We start from the raw sequence: 27,284 nt of genomic DNA, 5'->3' as shown, positions 1-27,284 counted from the left end.
TATATATATATATTGAAATGTAATATTTTAGATCTACGCCTAGACGTTATCTTTTGTCGCCTTGAATCGCCGCGGCCTTTTTATCAACCCTCCCGCCACGCCACGGTCAGTGTGCGGCAGAGTTATTAGCTGCAACTGGTCAGCGCCAGATTAATTATTCATCTCGCGGAGCGGCGCGTTGCAAAACACACACACACACACACAAAAATAATATATATATACGACGGAGAGACCCGACCGCTCAATTCTGAGAAAGGAACAAACGAGCGCGGTTAATCGGCGACGGCAGCACGGAGGCATGAATCAGCCGATCTTTTCAGCCGAGCAGTAGACCGGCACCCAAACCAAATGACTGCATCTCTTATGGGAACCGCGCGCGGGTTCACACGCAAACGCGGCGACGTTTTCAGCGCTAGCAGACGACGGTAACGCGGCAGTTGGCACAAGACGCTGAAACAACAGCGGCGGCGACGCCGACGCGTTTCCGTGTGAACGCCACCGCACGGCCGAGCCAAGATTCCGGTTTGCGCGCACGCCGCCGCTCATCGCGCATGCGCCATGCACTGTCGTGTGCGAGTGTCCTCTCCTTCGGTCGTCGGCGCAGGTAGCGCGAGCAAAGTTGGCCGGCGCTGCTTGTGCGGGTGTTTGGTGTGGTGTGTGCGCGCGAGGGGGGTACCATGTTGACGCCGTCGTCGAGCCGTGCTTCTCGAGTGACCGTTCGGGCGACCTGCCTACATCGGTTGTGATGTACTACGTGTTGTTGGACGTTCGGCTGGGACGACGACGACAAGCCATCGGATACCGCGGGGAATGTTCCGTTTTTTGAGCAAGAGATGGAGTCGGCAGACCCGGACAGACAAGGGGGGCAGTGCGTCGCCCAAGAATGTCTTGCCTTGCAAAGTGGTCTTACTGGACGGCACTGACCTTAGCGTCGACGTCCCGGTAAGCTCGGCCTGCTAGGCCTCGTCAACGTCGCGTTTTTTGTTTTTACTCTGACGGGTGTCTCGCTCGGCGAGAAAAAAAAGCGTCGCGTGCTCTTCTCCTTTTGTGCTGACTCGGGAAGTCGCGCCCCTTGTTACGCTGCGCTGGCCTCCTTTGAAACGCCGGAGGCGGCGTGCGTTCTAACCTACGATAAACGAGCTTTTGAACCACAACTGTCTCGTATAAAAAAAAAAATAAAAAAAAAGAACAAAAAAGTCCGATCGAACGACCAAATCGACGATCACGCGTCCTCCTCCGTAGAGATCGCTCTTTAAACTTGAGGCAGCTGGCGCGGCAGGTGGGGCTCGCTTGGACATTACCGTTTGTCGTTTAACGTCGTGCGTTGGTAGCAGAACTGCAGCTCGGTTTTCTTTTTTTTTTTTTCGTCGCTAGGGTAGGCGTGTTAGCTTCGCAAGTGTCTTTTGTTGCGTTGCCTCAATGGGTTGCACTGAACGACTTCTTGGGTTCTTGTGGTTCGATCACCCGAGCCTCGTTGGCACATTGCGACATAGCTAGCCGGCGACCGGCGCTACTCTTCTTTTTTTTCTTCTGTTTTTCTCTTTAGTTCCACATGAGCGTTCCAGAAAATGCACGCGATAGCGCAGGGCGGTAACAGGGCGACCGCCGCGGAAGGTAGTTGTACTCACGGCCTAAACATAAGAGAAAAAAAAAAAAAAAAGGTCCGCACGCCCAGCACGTTTTACTACTTCTACCTACTGCGCGTCTCTCGTGTCAAAAAAATATGCCGCTGCCGTCAGATTGTAGTCGTTCCAAACTGCGGATGTAAAAGTGAGAATATGGTGTACATAGGGCACCAGCCAAGATTTACCCCAAAATTCTTCGAAGTAAAGAAACTCGGGACGGTGCTTGATTACGCTTGTTCAGTTGTCGTGTCCATAGAAGCCATATCCTCATCAGAGCTTGGGGTTTTTGACGGGTGTAGGAAAGAATGTCCCCGGAAAAAAATGTCCTCGAAGAAAAAAAAGGCCCCGGAAAAAGTGTCCCCGGAAAGAAAGGCCCCGGAAAAAAGGGCCCCGGAAAAAAAGGCCCCAGGTGGAAAGTAGGAAAAGATGTCCCCAAAGGATTCTCAAATCTCTGGGTTTCCCTGACCCTCATGGCCTTCGGGCGGTCCGGTCGTATGTCCTTGGGAAAAAAGGCACCGTGTGGCAAGTAGCAAAAAACGGCCCCAACAAATAAGGAAATATACGATTCTCCGATGTACACACCGCGACACTGTTAGCGCGAACACGACATCGGCGCATTTTCACATTTTACTTAGAAAGCGTATAAGTGGGAACGAAATTTTACCGTCTGCATTATATCCCCAAATAAGCACTTGCAGTACCTGTAATAACTTTGATGCCAATTAACCTTTCGTTTCTGAAAAAAAAAAATTAGCGATTGCTTGTTTGTGCTAACAGTGTTGCGCTTTTTACCTATTTGGAGATAGTTATAAAAGCACCTCTCAAAGTTCCCCAAACGCAATAATTTGGTTTGGGCTAGAACTGTTATGAATTTTTATTTCACAGTGAAAAATAAACAAAAACATTTGAGATGCAATGTTACAAAATCAGGAATGAATAGACACACTCTAGACTCGTGCACAAAAGTCAAAAGCGGATCGTTAGTTTTGAAGATTTCATGTGTGCCAACGGCACACATGATTGCCCCAGCGGTGTAGCTTTCGCAGAGGTTGTGAAGACGGCATTGCATTTTGACGAGTGTGGACTCGGATCATTTGTGACCGGACATTAACAAGATTGCCCGAAGGCCATGAGAATCGGAGAAAACCCAGGGTAAACTTTCTATCTCGGGCCTTTTTTTCTGGGGACATACTTTCCGGAGACTTTTTTTCTAGGGACGTTTTTTCCGGGGAAATTTCTTCCGGAACCCGGTTTTCATACCCAAAATTCTACCTGGGCAGCAATTTAGAATCCACGGTCAAGCAAAATCACTGACTTGCACCCTGGCATCCGTACCAAAGAAAGCTCTTAAATTCCAGTTAAAGTTGACAATTTGTTAAAAGGGGTGCACAACTTTATCGAGTAAAGTCGACGAATAAATATCAGGGGCCATACGTTGCACACATTGTACAGCACCTGGAGTCAACCGCTTGTCCCAGCAGTGTTGTAGATAGTACTACCTGGGAGGATTTCGCAGCCACATTCAATGGGATTGATAGAAGGGGGTCATGGTGGGTACCTGACTTCTTTATGCATTTATTTACTTAAACATGTATCTAAAGTGACTATAAGCATCATATTAAAGGCAGAGCTATTTCTAGAACATCTCATTTTAGATAAATACTAATGACTGATAGAGTGCAGCTCCTTTCATTCATCTATATATATATAGCACAATGTAAATTATTTATTGTTTTCTGAAATTTCTACTTTGTTCTTTTTCGTATTGTTTAGTTTTTCTCTTCTCTAATATTCTCTGGGACCCAAGGACTAATCTCTCAATTTATGCTATGTATCATTTGGAATATATGATTTGGCCATCTCACCTTGCCTTATAACACTTCAGTGCTTGTCATAAAAGGCCCATTTAACCAGGCTGGGAGAACAGTAAAGGTGCAAGCTTGTGGGTAATAGGAATGCCTATTATCCCCTGCAGAAAGAAATGAAATAAGCCTTAGGTGATTTGTTTTGTTGTCTCTGTCCTCAGTACCAGTGCTTAAAGTCTCCCGTAAGTTGAGGGGGGTCCCTAGAAGAAGGAAGGGGGTGAGGGGTGTTCTGACGAGATGTATTAGATGCAAATAAAATAAATCCCACTGCTGACTCTACCTACGCTGTACCTGCAACCCTCAAATTGCTAAACCCCAAATGTCCGATTTCTGAAAACAAGCTATTTTATTGCAATATATGATTTTGATTTCACTCATGCTGGGACTGTAGAGGGTGGTCTCAGACCATCCGTTAAAATCAGTGGGGGTCCGAGACCCCCTGAAACCCCCCAGACTTTAAGCCCTGCTCATTACCACAATGCTACTACTTCAGCAGATTGTAGGATAGCGTGAGACAGTGAGTCAGCAGATTGTAGGATAGTGTGAGACAGTGAGATGCTTGGTTAAATCTCCTGGAGACTTCTGAAATGTTCAGTTACAATTATTGTTTACTCCATCAAAACTTTCTTTGGGCTCTTCACAAATTTACATTTTGACAGCCAGGCATTAACAATTTTTCATGCAGTTGGGAATAAATATTTTTTATGTTCCTTCATTGTTACAAGCTCTGGTTTCTTGGTGCTGTCAAAGCTCTGTGCCAGAGTACCGAGATGGGACTGAATATAAAATCCAGAACACCTGGTTAACAGAAAAAGAAACAAAACATGCAAAAGGAAGCTGGAAAATTTTTTATAGAGCTGCCAGTAGTTTTGGTGTAAGTGCATGCCACAATTGAAGTGCAATCACTCATGAAATTCCCACCCCCCGTCATCTTATACAATGGCTGATGAAATCAGCCTATTGTTCAGGTTTTATCTGAATGACAGAGTATCAGTAATTGTCTCCGTGCCTGTATTTTGTCCTCGCAGAAAAAGGCACTGGGCTCAGCACTTGTGGAACAAGTGTTCTACCATATTGACCTGATTGAGAAAGACTACTTTGGTCTGCAGTTCACCGATCCTTTTCATGTGCAGGTAAGGACCCTTGCATAATCCAGCAACACCTTGCTCCACAGGTATTTACCTAGCTTGAGGGTTCCTTGCAAGGCCACAGAAAGGGGATGGGTGGATGACTCACCAAGGTTTTGGCTCATTGACAGCTCTGATGAAAACCTCAGTCTCTTTGGAATACTCAGGCGTGAATAAGTGTTCTGCTGTTAGTGGGGGTCAGACGCATTGTGACCTTTCCAAGTTCTGACGTTTGGAGAAATTCGAATGACTCTGGAACGCCCTAGCTAATCGCTCCTAGAAGTTAAACACATTAGAACCTTTTTAGTTTGAGACATTTTGAAAAACTTGAACGAAGTTTGCCAGTTTTGAATGAGATGTAATTTGATGGGTGTATACCTTAGAGACTGGGAAGCATAGATTTTTAAAGTAATTGAGTTTGGCAAAAGGAGAAAGCAGGCTGGAGATTGGAACACTATAATTTTGAGTTTTGCTTAGTTATAGAAGGGTCTGTGTTTTTAGTTATAGTCATCACTCGTGAACCCTATCTCTCCTGCAAGAAATGTACTGTAACATACTTTTATTTGTGGTGATCTTAATTTGAAGTAGAATTTGAGGGTAGAAAAATACAATTAAACAATTTATCAAATGAATAGGTTACTCTTTGGTGGTGAATTCATTGTTAATAAAATCAGGAACAACCAATTGTAAATGAGATTATTGAGCCTGCAAATTTAAACCTCAGTTACAGTATCATGTCGTATCTGTGTTACTAAATGCCAAAATACAGCAGTATGGACATGGGAAAAAGAAGTTCACAGAAGTTGTTTGCAATGTTTCTTTAAACTTTTTTTTTTCTCCAAAAATATTCACTGAATGGTAGCTCTAAAATTAACATTCTTTAAAAGTAGTTTTTTCTGTTTCATGTTTGCTTTTCTGTTTTTCAGCACTGGCTTGACATCACAAAACAAGTTAGGAAGCAAGTGAAAAGTGAGTTTCTTATTTTTCTTCCTTTCTTATTGAATGCACAAAACATTTATGTAGGCATTGAAGTTGTGCCAAGGGGTGCAAAAGGCATTAAATACTAGGGTCTCTTCATTTAAACCTTTCTTTCATGTTTCATTGCAGTTGGACCCCCCTACACATTTCATCTCAAAGTCAAATTCTACTCTTCAGAGCCCAACACTTTAAGAGAGGAGTTGACAAGGTGTGTACTGCTGTGCATTTTCAGTGTTAAGTTTCTCTACACTCTTTGTAGGAACAAGATTCAGCACAGCTTTGCTGATGAGAAAAAAGCAGAGTATGATGCATCTCACACATCTGCTTTAATTTTTGTTTTAGATTTCAACATGGCTTCTATAGCCTGTTTTTTTCCAAGCATCAATATTTTAAAATCTTGATTTGCACCTGTGAAAGATAATTAGTAGATGATGAGTTTTATGCAATATGTAAATTGCTTACGTGGGTGACTTACCTATCTCTCATGAAATTTCCCTGCAACATTAAGAGTGCTGTGATAAACATTTTGTTAACACTTAAACATTTTTTCACCCTAATGTTTGCTGATAACTACATGTCAGTTTGTATTAGTCACCACAATCAGTTGCAGAGTGTTTAGGCTGGTCGGAGCATGTTGAAAAATAAGTATGCAGTGTACAAGCACATCTGACCAGAGTGTATCAACCTGGATTGAGTGCGTGAAAAAAAAAAGAAAAAGAATGGGCAGGACATTTTTATAAGAATGCACAAAGACACTACCTAATCTTTTGACATACCAGTGACACTTATCTTAAGGTGTCAGTGGGCTTCCTCTTTTTGGAGGGTCTTGGCGCGGTGTGTATGCTCGCTCAAAATCAAGACACGGCTCAGGATAAGGCATTGTTTACTCGTGTATTCGGATCTCGGGGTGGCTGGGACAGTGTTGACCTTGAGCAGCTGACTACTAATCTTCCTGGCTTCTTTCCCAGGTATTTATTTTTCCTGCAACTCAAGCAGGACATCCTCACTGGAAGATTACCGTGCACGTACCAGACTGCGGTGGAGCTCTGCGCTTATACCCTGCAGTGTGAGCTTGACCCCTTTGTCTTCTCAGTTTACTTGTTTTCCTTTTAGTCTGATTGTTCTTTGTTGCATGGTTAATTTTGCAGTGACACAGTTATTTCCTTGTTGCCACTGGGCTTTTTAAGAGATCTCTTTTGTTGCTTTAGTGAATTTGGTCATACTTTTGAACCTGCTAAAGTCGGCATAAAACATTCAAAGTTGGTGTGTTGTCAAACAAGATTTTGTTGCAGTCTAACTTCATACGAACACTGTTTCCGTGATTTTGTTCTTCGTGGTTGCAAAAGTCGGGAACGATGGATTTATAAAAATTACAGCAATTTTGATCAAGTTAAAGTAGTCTGAAGTTAAGCACAATTAAAGGTTTGAGAACTAGTTCAATTGAATGAAGGTGGTTTTAGGAATCAGTTCCAGTTTTTGGAGTTTTTTTTTTTTTCTTATTGGTTTAACTTGTGACAGAAGGAGTGTGCAATTTTAGAAGGCTGAATTTTTGTTTATATTTTCAGCAGATGCATTATCAGCACACTTTGAAAATGAGCTGGTTACGTATGCTAAACAACCTGGTCACCTGCTACTGTTGCACTGTTCTTAAACACACTTCAAGCATGCTTTATGTGCAGGGCTGGATGTTTTAAGGGAATACCTGATTTCTTAATTGAAGCCATCTCAAATGGAGATTGCAGGTTACATACAATTTTTCTCCAAATTAAATATGTTTAACATGGCACAACATAAAATACCTTTCTGGAGCAGATAGCTGTAGTTTCAGTTGGGTGCAGCAAAGGAGGCAGGTGTTTGTAAACAAGACAAAGTAAGTTAGAAATTGGAAACTGCTAAATATAAGTCAACATGAAAAAAAAAGTTTTTTTTTTTTTTGTGCAAATTCTGTTGTGTATTTTTTGTTGGCAGATAATCTAGATGGACTCCAGAAAAAGCTTATTTTCTTTACCTTCCTGCTCTCGATTTAAGAAAGCTACAAGAACCGAAAACATCTGATCCCACTTTTTATGTACTCTAGCCATTTCTGTGATGAAGGTAAAATGCATTGCAATCGCTTGCACAAGCGTAGACACGTGACTCATTTTAGGCTGGTCTTTCGTTCCAGTCTGTACTAGTTGCATCTCAACAAAGAAAGCATGTTTTGTGCAGAGTTTTTATGCTTTATGAAGCAGCCCTTACAAGCTTAGGTTGTCAAGAACGAAAACTATGCTTTATTTCTGAAAAAAGTTCATTTTGATGAAACAACAAATAACCCTTCTTAAATTGACATTCAAGTTTCTGAATTCACCACATGAATGGGGAAATTTCTAATGCTCCGCAAAGAGTGGGAAAATGTTTTACCAGAGTTATTGAGGTGAAAACAAGTATAAGTATGCAGATGCTTACATCCAGATAAGGCTGCTCCCATTCAGGGTGCAGTTTGACGCAGCCACAGGTAAATTATGAACCAAGAATGTGTTATAGGGCCAGCTTCCATGAGATGATTGTAACATTTCGAAAAGAAGCATCTTGAAAAACCATAGCCGGCCACCATATTTAGCCAAGTTAATAAATGAATAGTCATTCTTTAACTGTAATCGCTTACGGGTTCGCTTACCTGTATTTCTCGCATCAGTGGTTGGCTACAATTTTTTTTTATAACTATTGCTAATTTTAAGATCTCTATTGTTTGAGTATTGTATATGTTGTTCCTCTTCAGTTTTATTTTTTTACTTGTATTCTCCACTTCCCCTCTAATGCCTCAGTATCCTGATGGTAAGATAAATAATGATGATAATTAATTTATTATAAGCAGATAAATATATGCATACTTCCTTTGCACTTTCTATGTCTCCTGACTTCCTTTATCCATAGAATTAAGATGCATTTAATATTTTTTTACGGGTTTTTTATTGTGCTGTTTTTCCATCACTGTCTTGTCATTATTTGGCTGTCCTGTAAGTAAACTTTATTCCTTATCCTTTATCCAGCCGAGTTGGGGGACTATGACCCCGAAGTCCACACTGCGGAGTTTGTCTCGGAGTTCAGGTTCACTCCTGAGCAAACGGAGGAGATGGAAGTGGATATCCTGTCTGCATTCAAGGACCTCAAGTATGTTGTAGTAGTACTTTTTACAACGAAGCTTCAGTTTATTTGTTTGTAAAGGGAAGCTAAAGCAATTTTTTTAGGTTTAAGTTAATGATTGTTGTAATTAGGCTGCCTTCATGTTCACTTCGCTTAGGGTTGTGACATTATAAATAATTTTTGTCGCGCCGCTTTTGTTTATTTTTTGTTCAGGAGCGTGTGAAAGGGCGTCTCCCGGCATGAGCCTTTAGCACTGATTGGGCCATGGTGGAATTTTGTTTCTGGCTTTTTCTTTGTATTGTCCTTGCAAGCACGTGCCGTCGGCACTGGGTGGTACAGAGAGTGGCGTCGCCACGGAGAACAGCATTGAGGCACCCTATTTGTAAAGGTGCTCGGAGCCTCCCAATAATACTGACCGAGTTCTGATCCGTCGGATGATTTGTTGCCTCTCGAATTAATTGGACGGAAACTAAATTGACCAAGTTCGTGGTGCCACCTGGGGGGAAAATGTTTGCTTAGAGTGCATTGAGATCTCTGAGGCGGAAAAGCCGAAGCAGTCTCCGAGTTCAGTTTTGCTTTGTCCCGTCTTGTTTCCAGCAGACGTATTGGTTTCGGTGGCTATCACACTTTTTCGCGCGTCCCATTTTGGGACGAAGTATTCGTCTTTTTGGAATACATTAGGCGGTTATATTGAATCTTCTTAAGAACTGGCATCACTTTTAAAAAAATCTTGGAATTCTCCTTAGTGTCTTTTTTCGGCTTCAAGGCAAGTTTGGTATGTCATCAAATTATTTTGTTGTCTTGCAAAGATGAAATACCCAACTATTTGATGCACGTGACAAACATTTATATACCAGATTCCGTTGCGCCATGTAAACAGAGTGCACTGTGGGAAGTTCACATCTTGTATCGAAATGACGCCAGCAAAATGAGCTAAGGTGAAATGGACTTATAAATAGATTGAGCAGTCAAAATGAACTGCTCAATCTCAAGTTGTATGAATAAATTATAAATGAGTGTAAGCTGCAGTGTGTCACACATCTGCTTTCCTTAGGAGTCAAACCCCTGCACAAGCAGAAATGAACTTCCTCAGCAAGGTGAAGTGGCTCGAGATGTACGGCGTGGACATGCACACCGTGTTGGTAAGTGTCCTTTTGTTTATGTCAAGTCGGGTGAATTCTGTTTTTAAAAAGATAGAGAGGACAGTCTGGATCCCCCCCAGTTCTCTAGAATTTCAGATTTTCATTGTTACCAATCAGTCTTGCAATCATTGTGTTTGTAAAATCGGACAGTCGTATAAAAAGTCTGCTTTTTGATTCCACCATCACACTGTGCATTTGCAAACATAGTGAAAGCACTAAAAAGATGTCTAAGGGGAAATCGGGGAAAAGAGAAAGACAACACTTGCGACTGCACATTGTTAAGAATGAATTTCACGTGCGGTATATTGGCATCATCTTGGAAGCTGATATTTTTTAGTTCCTTAACACATTTTTCTTGTTTCTTTGCGGGGCTTGAAATGTCACCGTACTGACCAATCGCTGTTGCCGACATTGGGAGCGATGCCCTGCCTGCTTTGATGTGCCCAATTTAAATACTGCTTGAATTATAGTAAAGTTTGTGTGGTTTTCAGAAGCCTATTTCATTAATTCTTTGATTGCTTAATGCTGTGGCAGATGCCTTTTACAGAGTTTTCAGTCATATTTCCTGCGAGAGCACGCAACACCAGTTGCGTAGGGCACAGTTTCTTATCAGTAGTATTTCTTTTGAAGCATGAAAGAAAAGAATTGACACTTGCATAGTCAAACTCTGTTGTGTTGGTGCACACATTGGTTGTTAGTTGATGTTAGATTGACGAGCATCTTGGTGGAGTTAAGGAACACTGAAACAACAGGACACAGGTGGGACAAAGGGCGACGTGTGAAGAGAAAGTGTACGTCGTCCCTCATGCGCTTTTATTCTTTCGGTGTTCCACCCTCCTTGTGAATTAATTTGCTGAAACCTCCCCTCCACCACGAGATGTCTTGCACGACTACAGTGTAGACTGCATATAACGTATGTTGCGGGAGTCGTGAAAATCCGCACTATAAGCGGTACCGCACTATAACCAAAACATCAATTTTTCAGGCCAAAATACATGCCATGAGACAACTTACCTTTGTAAAACAATTTATTTTATATTAGATGAAAAATAAAGCTTAGTTTGAGGAAAGTCTTTATTTCACCAGACTAGTACACTTCTCTCTCAAGTGTGCCACACATTTTGAAAGAAATGAGCGACTTTTGCCTGGCGCAGCCTTTCAACGGCGTCGCGGGTGGACATTGCGAGCGTTCAGGATTGCTAACCCTAATCACTTTTCTCCGGTGATGAAAACGGGTGAAAATTCGCATCCTTCATACGGTATGCGCCAGTAATACCTTCAACTTGAGCACACGCATGAAATGCGCCAAATAAGAAATCCGGGTGATGTTCAAGGACACAAATGCTTAGAAATCACCACTGTAGTCGAAGTAAACGAACACGACGACACGGGCGTTTCTGCAGTCTTGAGAGCGCCGCCACGACATCGCTGCACGAGTAGGTGGATCTTCCCTTCTAGTATGTGCTGGGTTATCATAGCAACACAACGAAAATTCACAGTCAAGGATAGCGCTTTTACGCGGAACGATGAGCTTCCACCACGCTGTCTACGTCGACAATCACAACAATTGCAACCGACGCCATGATTGCGGATAGAAGAAGCCGGCCCGCGACCAGCATGCAACGCGCGCAAACACTTCTCCTCGACCTGCAATTGGTCTGTCGTTGCGGTTGTTTCCAACGCAGCGGAGGGATGCACGCACGTGAACGACACGTGCTTCCCTCCGTCGCTATGGCAAGTGAAGCCCCTCTCTTCGCTTCTCCCCGCTTCTTCGAGCAACCTTCTTGCCCCGCGAGTGCCACTTGTCGCACAAGGAAGCGTGCTCGCTGCGCCAGGCACCGGATGGTCGGCGCGGTCGGCGGGCTTTTCCAGAAACCGCACTATAACCGGTATTTCCCTTCGCGCGCCTGCATTTTAAGCGGCATGTAATTACATGGAGTTTTATGGGAGGCGAACTGGTGGCTTAAAAAAGCCGCGTTATACCCGGTCCTGCACTATAAGCGGTTACGTTGTAAGTGGTCTATACTGTACAAATATCCCGTTTCCACCATAGGGCAAAGACGGCCAGGACTACTCCCTTGGCCTGACGCCAACGGGCATTCTAGTCTTCGAGAAGTCTATCAAGATTGGACTTTTCTTCTGGCCCAAGATCACTCGCCTCGACTTCAAGAGCAAGAAACTCACCCTCGTGGTTGTCGAAGACGACGACGACGTAAGCCTCCTCCCTCGAACTCTCTCGAAGCTCTTTCTGCCTCGAGTTGAAATTAAAATTTTCGAGGACTCACTGAAGCAAACTTGTATATAAGCTTCATAGACTCTGTCAGGGTCAAATGGAACTTTGCTAGAGGTGAACAGTTCTCCCGCTCTAACAACCGCGTTTGTGTTACTGGTCATGCACTTATTGAGCTGCTTGCACTCAGTTCAGCTCTTTTATCTTAACAATACTTGGTTTCACCTTACGATATACTGCAACAAACATGACAAGTCACGTTAGACGATCCAGTGCTGTCATGTGTACTACATGACTTCACACGTTGAGTGTCATTCTGCATAACCGAAGGGTCATGCGACATACTCTGTGCTACGGATTGGTTGCGGTGAATCCTAGCATCTCTTGCGGTACATTGTGAGGTGCAGCTGAGCTGGTGGGCTGGTATACTGTGGAATTATCTTGTTTACATTAATGTAGACATGTTATGGTCACCGCTCTTTCCAGGGGCAAGAACAAGAACACACGTTTGTGTTTCGGCTGTACAACCCCAAGGCAGCCAAGCACCTATGGAAGTGTGCCGTGGAGCACCATGCTTTCTTTCGACTCAGGGAGCCCGCACGTCCCCCCGGCACCAGGCAAAACTTCTTCCGCATGGGGTCGCGGTTTAGGTACAGGTGAGGACCTCTTGCCCAGTTCTTCCCACATGCCCTTTGCACTAGTGTATCGCATTATCCCGAGAAACGACCCACCTAAAACCGAAAGCAAATCGGATGAAAATATAAAATAAAAAATTCACGCACCAAAAAATAAAAAAATTTGGTTTGCGATAAAAAAAAAAAAAGAGTTGGGGAAAATGATGGTTTTAGATTCCGTGACCTGCAAAACTTGCGATTGCAGGAAGGGGCGATGAACCAAAGGCGACTGTCCTTCCCAGTTAGCAGTGTTCTTTTATCTCCCGTGGTGGGGCTAAGTAACACCATTTCTGCCGAGGTCACCGTTGGCCAGGCGCTTACAATTACTAGAATTGGGCTATATTTCGGCGTTTTTGAAAAATAGCAAATCCTGCCAAAATAGGTGTGGTCTATCTGTCGAGGGTGGGGCATCTCAGGATATTTCGGTTGTAGCCGACAGGATGAGCTTCATACGTCCTGCTGTTCTCATCCTGCCGGTGAGGGTAGGACTTTGTATAAAAAGGTGTTTTTGAGACTGGTAGACCATTCCAAGAATTGCTTGAGAGGACCGGTAGACCATTCCAAGAATCGCTCTCTGCACGCCACCATCTTTGCCTACTGTGGGCTGTGGGAGATTTTCCGAGTGTGCGCAGTAGCTCGCTTTCGATGAATGTCGGACGGTGTGCTTGCGTCCAGAGTCGAGTGACTCGGCATTTTTCGCTCGGGTGATAAGCGCCAGAAAGGTCTACAGATTTGGTTAGTTCTCTTTTTGAACAAAACGAGGGTTCTGCTGTCTTTGAAGACAGATTGTTGTAACAGGGTTGAATGGCATTTTTCTTTTCGGAACCAGCGGTCACACGGAGTTCCAGGCCACTCAGAAGAACCGGACGCGGCGGACGGTGCAGTTTGAGCGCCGTCCCAGCCAGCGCTACTCTAGGCGCACCATCCGGGAAAACCGCAGAGACGTCCGGGCTTCGCTTCCCAACGTCATTGCCTCTGCCACCGCCGTCGGCTCCGACCCCCGTCCCCCGGCCATCATAGACATGCTGCCAGTGGCTCCAACCGCGGTTGCAGCGAGCAACGACTTCCCCAACCCACCCTTGGTTGAAACACTGTACGTAATCCGGCTCTTGTTGAATTTTCTGCAGCCACTTGTCTTTCTCGGCAAACAATTACTGCCCCGAAAACGAGCTTGAAGAGCAAGCGTTAGTGTCCAACGGGCCGTAATTTATCCGAGTGCACATTTTAGTAATTGCTGTGACATATCACCAGTTCATGTTAATCTGATGCTCTTACTTCCCGTGCCTGTTTTGGGACTGTGTGTCGCAGTCCCATGTAACTGTACATAGGGACCAGTTAAAGAAAGAGGAGGAGGTGGTTGCGATACTCAGAAGCACCGGGGTCACCTCAACAACAAATGCTTTCCAACAAATAGGATGTAGCACATAGTAAAACATTATAAAAGGTGTAAATAAAGAGAAAAGTGGTGCAGGGTATTGCACCTCTACATATGGGGACAAAATTTACACATTTTTAGCTCAGCATGTGTTTTATTACTGCATTTGTTGAAAATGGAACTGCTATTACTGGGAGTCGCATATCATAATAGTGCAGCTTAGAGTGAATCCAGAATCTAGAATGATGTGATGCGTGAAAGTTTTTTTTGATTACTCTAGGCCACCTTTCAACCTATACACCATATTTTCGGGGCTATTTTCTGCAGACTATACATGTTTAAAAGTTAAAATTTTAGACTGTACGGACTACGTACACCTGTAGACTATACAGGAATTTTGTTTTTCAAGATTGTTCAATATGACAAGACACGACAGATTTTGCAAATGAAAAAGTATGTTGATGATTTATGTATAATACAAGCTCCTTTGTGAGATAAGAAAGCAGACATTGGTCAGAGTGTGCCGTGTATGAGAGAATTTCCACGTCGACAAAGTACCAGCTGGGGACTATGCACGGCGTGCACACTATGCCCTGGGTGCAGACTATCTAAGCAGAAACCTATTTTTGACCTTAAACTCTCTTCTGTGGACTATAGCCCGTAAAATAGATAGCTGGGGACAGTTTGACAGAGACGGAAGGGCCTACCTTTCGGTTGAGGAAATCTTTGGTGTTTTCCCAGGTCCACAGAAGTTGCACGGACCACCAGCCCAGCGGCAGTTGGCAATGCTGAGGACAGGTTGGACACCTTGATCCGCTCCCTAGCCAAGGAGACCAACAGCGCATCCGACACCCGGAACGATCTCACGGTCTACAACAGGGTAGAAATACCGGAGGAGCCGGAGACAGGTACGGCAACTTAGGCAGCATAATTTCAGAGCCTTCCAATATCATCAACTTTTTGAAGGCTGGCTTTTGAAGGCGTGCTTCCACGGACAGTGGCACCTGTTAGATTGCCAAGTTGCCGAAAAACTAAAGCGGAAAAACATTTTATGTGGTATCGTCGGTCATTGCCTCGTAAGCTTTACAGCGAATTGGGAATCATTGGTTATAAAATAATTGTGTGCAATACAGTAAAACCTCGTTATAACAAAGTTGAAGGAGCGGTCGTAATTATTTCGTTGTAACCATTAGTTTGTTATAGCCAATGTCCATTTCTTCCCACTATTAGCAAGCAAGGGGAATTATGATTGCTTTGTTATATCCATTAGTTTGTTATATCCCATTTTGTTATAACGAGGTTTTACTGTAGCTTATGTGCTTAAATTACGATATGAAATTTGTTCCATGTCACTCGGTTGTACAACCTCCTGTTATATGTGGCTATCGGTTGAGCATTATTGGATTGACGTGAAAACAACATCCGATGTGCTTGTATCATGAAATATTTTATGAAAGTTTATATTTCCTTACGAAGAGATGTACCATGGCCTTTTTCTGCCCTGCGAGGTAAATGTGGTTGGCGTTGCAATAGTTTTCTGAATGGACGGGCGTGCAACACCTAGGCGCATGTCGGTTCTTAAGAATGTTGGGGGTAACTCAACATCATCGGGGAATTTTATTGGGGTACCTTGAAAAGTCGGGGAAATGGTGGCACTCTGTTGATGCTTTGTCACGTGCTTTCTGCCGTCAGTTACTCTTTCTTCCACCGCTCGGGAACCATCCTGAAAAGGGGCACCACCTCCAATGTCAGACGCAGGACACCTATCTAAGATGCTGAGTTGCTCTCAATTACTTTGTCGTCTACTGCTCTTGAACTGTCGCTGAAAGCGGGCATTGTCTCCATTGCCAGAGGCAGAAGACCTGTCCAAGAGGCTCAAGTCGCTGGACAGCAGCTGCGGCAGCTCCGTCCTGGGGGGCCCCAGCGGCAAGGAGACGTGCTGTGCCTCCGGCCCCGTGACGGTCGTGCCCTGCCTTCCCCAGCCCATGAAGAACAACCAGACGAAACCCAACAGCGTGCCCAAGCCGATCCCGCCCGACCAGATGAAATGCAACATCCTCAAGGCCAAGGCGGAGGAGGACAAGCGCAGAGGTCAGGGTGCAACAATGCATGCGTGGGGGCGGTCGTCATGGAGGAACCTGGACAGGCTGTTCTGGCTCTAGTTGCTGACGGGATCAGAAGGGCTGGGAGGCCCTTCAGTTGTCCCGCTTCCAGTACGAGCTTCGAAACTTCGACCATGTTTCGGCGTCTCGCGAGCCTTGAGCATGCGCGCGCAGCCAAAGCTCGGCGGTGGGCAAAAGGCTGAGGGCTGGGCATTTAAAAGAGGCACCCTGTTGTTCTCATTCTGTCCGTGGCTATGGGCGTCCCAAACTGTCCCGTGTTTGAAAGCAAAACAATGCTGTATCATGCGAGCTGGATGGTATTTTTTAAATTTCTTTATTTCTCGGTTTGTTTTTACACGACGCCTGGTTGTCATTCAAGAAATAGTACACATACATACTCCGTGAGGGTTTTGGGGCATTTTGGTCGAGATCTTTCTTCAAATGGCAGAGGGTTCGAACTTGCCTTAGAATTACATTTCAGGGCCAAAATAAGACTGCACGGTAAAAACAAACTACATTTGAGACTTACCTGGGAGGGAGGAAAAGAAAAATATTTTCAGCGTTATGTTTGTCTTGTGCCCAACTCCTTTGTACCATAGGCACCTTTTTCTTTTAGTGTTTCTGGAATTTATATATATATATAAAAACTTTAGTCGTGTGCAAAAAGCAAATTTTGAGTTCGAAGTGGATTTGAAACGAATAGTGGTTTTGGTAAAATATTTTCTAATTGAATATCGAATAGTTTCACGGAGCCTTTCACTGCTGCCACATGCTTAAACGAAAACGCAGCTTAACTTGTGAAAGTTGCTGCCAAGCTTCCATTCGTCAATTTTCTAAGCTAAGTTCATTCTAATCAAACTATATTTATTGACTGTGTCTTCCGAAATTCCAGTGCCTACATTGGGATGGCAGGTAAATGATTCATTTGACATAAAATTAAACCTGTAGAGATACCCACCTATACTAATCAAAAGGATTTATAAATATTCTTGCTATATGCAAATATATTTTCTTCAGTCATGTAGGATTAACATGCATGCCGGTTTAATTTTGAAGATTTCACTGCAATGTAGGTGCCAAGTTTAACAAAGGTTTCATTTCTTTTTAAATACACCAGGTGTGCACGTGCACCATCCCGCTTTGGAAATTAACTTTTCTCCTAAGCACGCAACTGCGATATTTGTACTTTTCAAAGTGCCGATCGCAACGGGTTAGCACTGGTGCACCGTGGAGAAGACACACCCGTGGAAGCGAGCTCTACAGTTGTTGGTTCCCCGCAGTGCACCAGTGCTTGATAAGAAGCGCGCTTGACAAGCCTAACTTGCAACGTCAACAGTAAGAAAAATATATTGAATATTGACGTTCGTCTTGAAGCGAGTAACATATTATTCGAAACTACTATTCGAAAATGTGAATATTCGCACAACACTTGAAAATTTATACAGGCAAAAATAAATGTTAGTGTCATTTCTACTCTCAATTGAGGGGCTGCGTGCAATAGTGGTACAAGTGCAAATGCTGAGCTAGCCAAAAAGTCCCTCAATAATTTTATCTGTGCATGTCAATGTCAGTATAGCGTTTGAACTTTGAGTATATAAGTGTACAGTGTTCCCTACCACCGAAAGTAGAGTACCACATGTATAAGTGTAACATCTGAGACCGTGAATATCACGAATGGTACAAGTGTGCCATTATTGCACGTAGCCCCTCAATTGGAGAAAGAGAGAAAATTTCAAAATACTCGGCGTCCGTATACGCTTGTTAACAGTTTAGGGTATGAGTAGAGTCTATATTGTGCCCTATTGAACATCTATGAGCTGTTATAATAATTGCCCCTTTAATCTAATTGCAACATTGTCTCTTAAATTTGGAGCATAATGCATAGTGAAATATTTGCCACAGATATGATTTAAATGCTTAGATTACCTTGATTACACTATTGCACAAGCAAACATGTCTTGTGTCTTTAATCTCTTTTGTCACGAGTTTGTTTTTGTTGGAGAAATGTTTTCTGTACAGTACACAAACAGTGCGATTGAAAATTTAGCACCTTTGTGCTACAAATTATTTTGTTTTCTTTTTCACTCGTAGTGCCAAGTTCTGCTGGAGAGAAGGTGCCCCTTCTTCTGTCCGATGCTGAAGATAACTCTCCCATTTCAGAAAAGTTCAAGACTGTCATCGTTGTCAATGGGTAAGCAACAAGAAACCGTTTCTTAACATTTCATTACTTTTAAAAAAAGCCTTTTATGCGACTGTCTAATTTTGTTATTTTCTCTCAATTTCTAAACATTGCTCACATTGTGGAGGATGGGTTCTCAAACTGTCTTAACGCCGAAACTTATGGACACCCACAAATGAAGCATTTTTCCAGACTAGTCGTAATTTTTGTATAACGGAGTCATCTATTAATTGGTGCATCGCTCCGTGCCAAAGAGCTTTTCGTGTTAGTGTGCATAGTCTTATAAATAATATTTGCGAGCTTGTGAATTGTTTGGTTATGGCATGGTTCCTTCAGCTGAATTCTTAGTAGCCTAGAGATTCTCAGGAATACCCACAGGGGTTTCTTAGGCATTCAAATTTCCTCGATTGTTCCAATTCCCAAGTAAAGTGTTTTGCTTTGCCGGTTTAGGCACAGTTTAAGCCCAAGTGAGACATCTATTGATGAATGGCTTTGAACTAGACGCTTTCACTTAACTTCCTATATTAGTGTGCATATTACACTGTTACAAAGTCCGTTTGCTTCTGAACCTTTTATAGCACGAAGGTTGATGGGAGGATGTTGATGTAGAGGCTCAACCTTGCGTTTTATTTTGTGCAATGTTTTTTTACTTTTCCTTATTTAGGGACTCGAATGAGTGCTCCAGCCTCAAGACAGCCATGAACAAGGAGAAAATAAGAACTTGGTAAGCAGAGCAGATTGGAATCCTTACATTGTTTGTTTCTGATCGTATCTGTGTTTCATTTCATTTGTTCATATTCACACATTTTGCCCATAGGGCATTATTCTACGAAGCACATTACAGTAGAGTTATAACAAAAGACACTCGGGAACAGATATAAAAAGAGATAAAATAACTATGAAAGAGAAATAAAGCAGTCCACACAAGCAGTAGTCTGCTGTTTACCCATCGTCATAACAATGCAGCAAACAAATTCGCAAAGTCGTAGCAACCTTTCACACTTCAGCGGAGCTGCAAAGATCTCCCCAAAAACTGCTTTCAGGGTGTCATTTTTTAAATAATCAAGCAGTAGGTTTTTTAGTGATATGAATGCTTCTCGCATGGATGCAGACATAGGACAAAAGTCAGTTTCAGCACCTGTGGAGTCTGTTGCAGTATGGTTTTAATTTGTATAAACCTTATCAGTGGAGAGAAGTACTGCCTTTATGGCACCTAAACTGCTATGACAAAGTGCTTCCAGCAATTCGGCATGCACTCCAAAATATGCAGGAGCTTGTCCGTGGGAACTTTTGACGCGTGTTCCTTTCTCTCTTACTGGTGATTGATGGCAGTATTGACATTTGGATGCAGTGACATGCTTCCGACAAAGGATTCTGCAGTCCACAGTGCCATCAACAATGGGTATGGGCCAGACCTGATCGCAGCCATTGTAAGTTTCATTGTTTCTTTGGCTCCGATTGTTGATTGTCTCGCAGAGAGGTACTCCAATTTCCATTTGTGTAAGCGTGTGTCATCGTTCCCATGGAGGCACAGCTCATCGTGGGTTATCGAGCCCTTTTGTGTTCGGGAATGTCGTAGACATCATTCTTTGTCACGAATCTTGCATTGTGTGAACGCCCCAACTTGCGGACAAAAAAAAAAAAGATGCAAACAATGCTGATTTAGTTTAGTAATGTCTTCGCTTCTTTCATCGCTGTTTTATTGAGTGGAGCTTATCTCACCATGATGCTGGCTACTTGTCTTAAAGACAGTTGCCACTAACACAAAGCTTTGTAAATGTTTAGCTAATCTGTGCTTGTGTTTCCCTGACCCAAAACTGCTTTGTGAAATACCGCATATTTTTGTTAATTGAACCAGCATTAACATTATATAATGCAAGTATGCAGCATTTGCTGATATAAAAAGGCCTTTTGACATGCCATAAATGTTGCGACCTCGACTGCTCCATTGTACACAACACATTTACTACGCCGTAAATGCGTTGTGTACAATGGAGCAGTCGAGGTCGCAACATTTACTACGCCGTTATTAAAACAGTGGTATAATGCGGTTGGTCTTTTAGAGTGATAAGTTGGTGATTGTCTGGACGCACTCGAATATTCCTTACGAAGCCACAAACACCTCCCCCCCAGTTGCCTTGTGCACTTTGCTTTCTCAGTAAGCTGTATTCCTTTTCAAAGGTTATCTTTTGTGCTCCAAGAGCCTTCCCAGATCGACAAAAAAGGTATCTTTTTGCACCCAGGGCAAAATGATTTCTTCCCACTTTTACCCGAACCACGTGCCTACCAGTCAAGGGCTTGTCTTCTAACAAACTGAAGCGTCCTGCCTCGACAAACAAATTTACGCGGTGCGTCCGAGCAACGCTGTTCCTGACTTCCCGTCGTAAAGGGCGACGAGAATCGCCCCATTGTGATGGCGTTGAAGAAGAGAGGGGAAGACCAACCTCACCTAGGTAGGAAGCCATAGTGTTGAATTTTCTGCGTCGCCTACTGACGGCCAACGCGGGTCACATGTTGGACACGAGCGCTGCGTCGGCGTTTGACTGCAACTCTCGTTCTGACCGATCTAGCTCCAGCTGAACAATGGCATAGCCCTCGTGTTCAATATGTACCCAGCACTGGCCTTTAGTAGGCGACATAGAAAATTAAGCACTATGGCTCTTTATCTATAGTCCGTTGCAAGTTAAGAAAAGCGGGAAAAGCCGCTCCCAGAAGGCTCTCTACTCGCCACGATTGGGGGATTTCCTCCTCTCCAGCGTTCACTCTGCTAAAGTGGAGGGCTTTGCGAGGGGAGCCTGCCCCGCCTTTTCTTAACCTGGAACAGACCGTAGGCAGTGTTGGAAAGGTGCAAACTCGAATCCCGCTGAAAAGAGGAGGTTGGAAAAGGAGAGAGTTAGAGGTGTGGTGGGGGGGAATGCCCACTCCCGACAGAGCGCATCCGCCTCCCCTGGCGGCATCAGCGGGAGTGCCGCGGCGGAAGCCGTCAGCCCCGTCCCCAGCCCGCGCCACATCATCCCCGCCCTCAGCCCCCCCCAACCGTCCGAGCTGCTCATTCAGTTTGACAGCGAGGACGAAGAGGCGGCCCCGGTCGAGGCCCCCGCCGCCGTCGCCGTCGCCACTCCGGAACTTCCCCGTGGGGAGACGCCGGATCCCCCCTTCCCCACACCCGCTGGCAAATTGCTGACCCCGCTGGCCCCCCCGGGTGGTGGGGAAAGCCCCAAGAGGGGCACGGATGGGGTGGTACTCACCGTAAGTTGCAAGCGGCAGCGGCAGCAGCAGCGCGCTCTAACCCGAGAGATCAAAGGGGAAGCCCAGTGCTGTGGGGAGAGGACAGAGGCTAGCTGTTTTAACGCAGAACACGATACAGTGATGTCTCATTAATACGCACACCTCCGTTCCCCCCAGAAAGCGTCTATAATGCGGGTTGTTTAAATTGAGACAAAAATGCACATATTTACCCAGTTTGCCCTTAAAGTTTGCCCTTAATTTATATAGCGGGGCATCTACATTAACGGGGTCGATATTAATGAGACACGACTATATGGCTGGTTTTCATGAGAGGAGCGTAATGTTATAGAAGAGCGTCACAAGAACCGTCGCACAAACAATGATCCGCTAAATTTGACGGGCAAGGCGTCCCTTGCCAAATTTAGCAGGCGGTTGTTACATGAGGTCGTCAGAGCGACGGTGGTCACATCTTCAGCGTGACGTGGTCGTGCAATGTCATCCAGTGGGAGTGACGTCGACCAGCGAGATGACGGCACGTGATCGCGACGCCAGCCAGTGGGAGTGAGACGCGTAAGCGGTCGGGTAACCATATTGACAATTGACCCACGAAGCTCTATAGACGGCACATTCTGCATCTCCCAGCTTTATTCCTAAGATGAAGATGCATTTAAATATATGCTGTCCGCCTTAGCGGTCCAATTTCGTGAGGTTTGATCAGGGTGAAACTCTCCGGCTTGTTGCCCGAGCTTCGAGGCTCGTGAAGTGTTTGTGTGCCGGCCATGCGAATGGAAGCTATAGCTTGCTTACCACCTAGGCTGGGAAAGCTAAGGGCATTGCGAACAGCTGAGTGTGATACATTTATTTCATGCTTATAATAATTTAAGTTTATTCTTTGGCTAATGGTAAATGCTTCGGTAGTTTAATTTTTTTATTGACACTTTTTGAAAGCAGAAAGTGCCTTTTGAGTTCGGAGTCTAAGTAAATCTCGGCAGTGCGACACAACCTGCACCAGGGTTGTCATTTACTTCCTCTTGTAATTCCCTACCTGAAGAGCGACACTGTATTTAATGACTTTACTACATGCCCTCTAGCCTCTTGGGATGCATTCTTGTACTTTGTCCACAGCACTTGTTCTACCCTGAAAAAATGGACAGCAGAAAGGGCTTTCCTTACCACCTTCTTCTTTACTGTCCCCTTTCCTCTCTCCCCCTTTTGCACTGTTAGCCTGATGTGTTTTTTTTATTGCAACAAAAAGCTACAAAATAAAAATGTAGTAGTTGAGGGGGGACACTCTCCAGAAAAAATAATTTTTGCAAAAATATTGGTACTTCAGAATGTTATATTTACATCCACCAACACCTAGAGAGTATTCTAAGAAAGTTTCATTTGTTTACTCTGTATGGTTATTTTTATAATGTTTTTCTCCGTTCCGCATTTTGGCATCAATTTCACTTCATGAAAACTATTGTTTGGCAACGGGCAAAAGGAAAGGCTCACTCATTGTTTTTCTTAAGTGGAATTTAATGGGCAGTGCAGCTGTGACATTGCTTTTTTTACTTTGTGGATGTCTTTTTTATAAAAGATAAGATTTTGTCGACAACATAAAAGGCAAGAAATTTATTTGATTTTTCAGCGCAATGTTAGCATTAAATAAATTACTTTTTGGAAATTTTGTTTTCACAGCTTAACTCTCCAAGCATTCTGCTGCATAATTTAGTGAAGAAAAATTTTGGGTATTACATTTTTAACTATAGTTTTCCCAAACAATGTCAGTGTGGTCCTGATAGAAACCACTATAATTTATTTCACAACTTATGTACACAGATGAAACTTTGCACTACATTCTGCCTCGCAACTGCCAGTATATACTGTGAATTTCATTTATATTAAGCCAAAGGTTCAAAAGTTGACCCTTTTGGGTAATGTCCTCCCTTAAAACTTGTTAGAACACCCAGCCTCCCTAGCCAAATTTCGTGCTTTTGGGCTGCCCACACAAAATGCCAATGAAGCTTCTGGTGTGCAATCAATGTGAAGAGAGAAACTTGTTTCTCTTCATCTCGGCTATTCATTGCATATGGCAATTTTGGAAGCACTGCTTCTTAGTTCTCTCCTGACCATGGGAAAAGTAGCAATCTTCAAAGGATCCATGAAAACGCTTTAATTTTCTCAACTATTTGCATATGGGGCAGTATGACACATCAAAATGTAGCGAAATAGTTGTCCTTTCAAAAGAAACAGGCTAAGTAAGAAAAAGATTTTAAAATTTTATTTTTGAAAATACAAAGTCTGTGCAGAAGGTGTATAAACGCCAAAACTTCTACAGCTACCATAGAATACTGCGCATCCGCCCATTCCACATTAAGCGCCCATATCCAAATTTCTAAGATATGAAAAAATATGCACAGTACATTTATACGTAAAATTGATGACTGGACAAGCACCCATCCCCCATTTTTTCGCGATTATCTCTCAATTTTGAGTGGGCACTTGCCCGGTATTTGACGGTATGTCAAATTAAAGGACAAATAAAAAATAATTTTGGATACGGTATACAAAATGTGCCCCGCACCCACGGCTATTACTTCTGAAAGTTGGTGTACTCTGACACCCATTTTTGGTTCGTCGGAGAGTTAGCCTCCGTAACATGTGCGCTTTTCAAAGAAGGAAGGTTTCTACTGGTGAAACAAAGAGTACATCTCCCATCGCCAGCAGAACGCTCTCTTTGTGTTCTACCTTGGTTTTGTCATAGCCTTGATTGCAGTTCCATCATATTTAGGATTTTTGCCCGCTCTGTTGGGAACATACACGTGCATGCCCGGTCAGGACAGCGTTGGAAATTATAGTGATGCCTATCGACAATCATCTGTTGAGCGACGTCTATAGCATGATTTAAAGTGTCCCCAGAGCTCTTGAGGTCTAAAAAGTATGCAACAATACAGTTGAATTACGTAAATAATGCCATCTTTGTTACGAAGACCGATGCAAGCAGTTAGCCATGTTAGACAAGTACAACCACCATTCCCAGGACTATGTTTGACAGCCCACCAGCTGAAATACTTATTCTTTTTCAGGCTAACTGAATTTATGTGCCGAGGAGTCTTACATTGATAAGAGACTATGAGCTACTAGAGACATTTACAACTTAAATGTAACTTAGCACTGGTGCAGTGCTCACTAATATAGTGCAAAGTCACTGCCGACTAATTGCGCAGAGTTTGCACTGTGGTGTAAGCGTGAACAGACCTTTAGAGTGCCACATTTAAACTATGGGGCGTTATCAATACTGGGGCTCGCTCCAAACGTGGCCGGAAAAATTTACGCCTGCATGCGAGTCTGAAGTTTTCGTCAAAGGTGGATTTCACCCTGTGAAATTATAAGACATACTTCCCCTCCTGCGGAAAATAAGGGCGACACCCCTCGACATGGTCAGCGGCGGACACAAGCGACCGAGGGTCGTGCTTGTGGTGCCATCCGCCGACAGGCACAGCGAGGAGACAACAGCGTCTGCTTTCGATAGAGAGCATTGCCTCCTTACATTAATGAAAATTTTTGTGAAAATCTGAGAGGCTACCAACAGGTGCCGATTTTTTCCGGCCAGTTTTAGAGAGTCCCAGCATTGATAGCAACCTATGCGGAGAGCAAGTCGTCTGCTTCTTGCGCAGGAGTTGCAGTGACGTCAGAACGACGCCGAGCTCCGAATGGCTTTGATTAAAAAGATATTAGTAGACCTCAATGCTAGATGCCTTGAGGTCTACCTACCATTTTTTTCAGTCGGCCAATAAGAGCTCGGCGTTCTGACATCACCGCAACCCCTGTGCAAGATGCAGACAAACTTGTGTTCCAAATAGATGCTCATCGTGCTTCGGAGCCCTGGCAGGTAAATCTCTCGATCCGATTGTTCTCTCAACAGGAGACTTCGTTCGCCGGCGCCAACCCTGTGACCCGCTCCCTGTCTTCCGCAACGCCCCAGCGAAGCGTCAACGGCGGTGTGGCGGCCCCGGTGGTGGTGAAGAGGACCATGTCCAACTGCAACTCGAGCCAGCTCTCGCCTTGGCATGTAGGCGGTACTGCCGATGCCGTTGTGACGCCAAAGCGCCAGGTGGAGAGGCGCACTGTCATGACGACGGAGCTGTGACGGGGTGTTGCTGCACCGGGGTTGCCAGCTGCTTCGAGAATCATTCCCCGGCACCTTACGGTTTTTCTCCGCATTGTGAACGGAATCGGCCGGTCATAGAGCGACGAAGAGATGGTTTTTGTTTTCTTGGGAGACTCGAGACGGTTGTGATTTTCTGGCTTGGGTTAGCGGCGAGCGCCGTCTGGTGTTGGATTCAAGTTTGTACACGAAGGTGTTAGTTGGACACTCCGTTCCCTTCGTTCTTCGTCGCCTGTTTCGCATTTTACGAGAAAGGGGACACGATGGACGAGGCTTACACTAAAAGATCCAACAACTGGGCCTGACGCCGCAGACTGGTCGGAAAGCAGGGAGCAGGTTGGCTTGGTGCGGTTGCCACTCGTCATTCAAGAGTGGGGGAATTTGTAAATGAACTTTTTTATAGTAACCAAGGGTTTTCCACAACGGATATCTGTGGGACGCATCGCTCGTCGCAGTCGACAAGAAGAAACCTAACTGCATTCCTGCGTTTTTGTCACAACCTTGCAATCCGTCCGTCGAAGGCACAAAAACATAATTTTTACACTTTAGATTCTCAAGTGCCTCTAGGGACTTCCAAGCCATTTTTACTAAGGGAGGTTGGTATTGACCGGACCAGTTGGAGAACTATTTTTAGCATTGGAACTGCCTGTCAGAATGTAGCATTTGCTGGTGCAAGTTTTCGTTTGTAATACCCAACAAGACACCTGTTGGCTCTGTTCCGCGAGTGTGCAGAGTTTGCGATCGGTGTACAGCCTTGTAACATGCTAGAGTATAACTGAGGTTTTCAATGTTTGTGTTTAATTGAAATTTCACGCTGCTGTTTTACATATTTTATGTGTACATTTTATATGTGGTAGCTATGTTTTAGAGGCCTTATATTTAGCTTTCCACGCTATAAATATTACTCCCATCTATTAGTGTTTGCTGACGGTACTTGACGCAGGCATCTGTGTGGAGTAATAATCAATGTTTATCTTGGAGTAATAGGATGTGTGTGTGTTTGCTGCTGCACTGTAATGTTTATTGGCATATAGTTGGTGTGCCCTTGCAAGGGTGCAGCCAGACAGCAGTAGGGGATGGACTCAGATTGGGAGGCTTACAGTGGTTGGTTGTAACTCAGCCACAAAATGCTACATTTTTTTTAAAGAAACATTCCAGTGAATGTAGTTAGTATGATGTAAACAAGGGCAAACTACTGTTTTCCATGTTTCAGAGGTGACTGTGGTTCATATCATGCAGTACTGAAAAAAAAGACACACAAACAGTTTTTTGGACGAAAGATGAAGGCAATTTTTCACTGCTTTGAGAGTATCAGTGCCATCTTTGACGGTTAGAACTTTTGACGAGGTTTTCACGTCCTCTTGTCATATTTTTCCCGTGTGTGCCAGTTTTTATGTGTGTGTGCGACGGAAAATAAATGTGATCACTAAAACTTACTGAAGTTGTTGTACAGACTGGTTCATTATACAGTGCTCACATGGTG

General features: G+C 44.0%; 1 protein-coding gene across 2 annotated transcripts; it reads left to right on the top strand.

The window, feature by feature from the left end:
* Positions 1–274: 274 nt before the first annotated feature.
* On the top strand, positions 275–27,237 carry LOC8053981 (band 4.1-like protein 5). 2 transcript variants are annotated; one of them, XM_029995650.4, is made up of 17 exons: positions 462–942; positions 4,519–4,623; positions 5,544–5,586; positions 5,725–5,803; positions 6,564–6,661; positions 8,625–8,745; positions 9,773–9,860; positions 11,914–12,072; positions 12,577–12,746; positions 13,594–13,857; positions 14,881–15,047; positions 15,991–16,230; positions 18,333–18,432; positions 19,085–19,144; positions 19,772–19,850; positions 21,352–21,669; positions 25,559–27,237. In XM_029995650.4, the coding sequence occupies exons 1-17, from the start codon at positions 811–813 to the stop codon at positions 25,781–25,783; spliced, it is 2,448 nt and encodes an 815-aa protein (XP_029851510.3). In that variant the 5' UTR covers positions 462–810; the 3' UTR covers positions 25,784–27,237. The 2 variants fall into 2 exon arrangements, with proteins under 2 accessions (XP_029851511.3, XP_029851510.3); XM_029995651.4 differs by lacking the exon at positions 21,352–21,669 and having other exon boundaries at positions 275–942.
* The last annotated feature ends 47 nt before the right edge of the window (positions 27,238–27,284 follow it).

The sequence above is a fragment of the Ixodes scapularis genome, unplaced genomic scaffold (genome assembly GCF_016920785.2).
Source record: "Ixodes scapularis isolate PalLabHiFi unplaced genomic scaffold, ASM1692078v2 PGA_scaffold5__190_contigs__length_132052651, whole genome shotgun sequence".
Classification (NCBI taxonomy): Eukaryota; Metazoa; Arthropoda; class Arachnida; order Ixodida; family Ixodidae; genus Ixodes; species Ixodes scapularis.
This window is presented reverse-complemented; position numbering and strand designations above follow the sequence as displayed.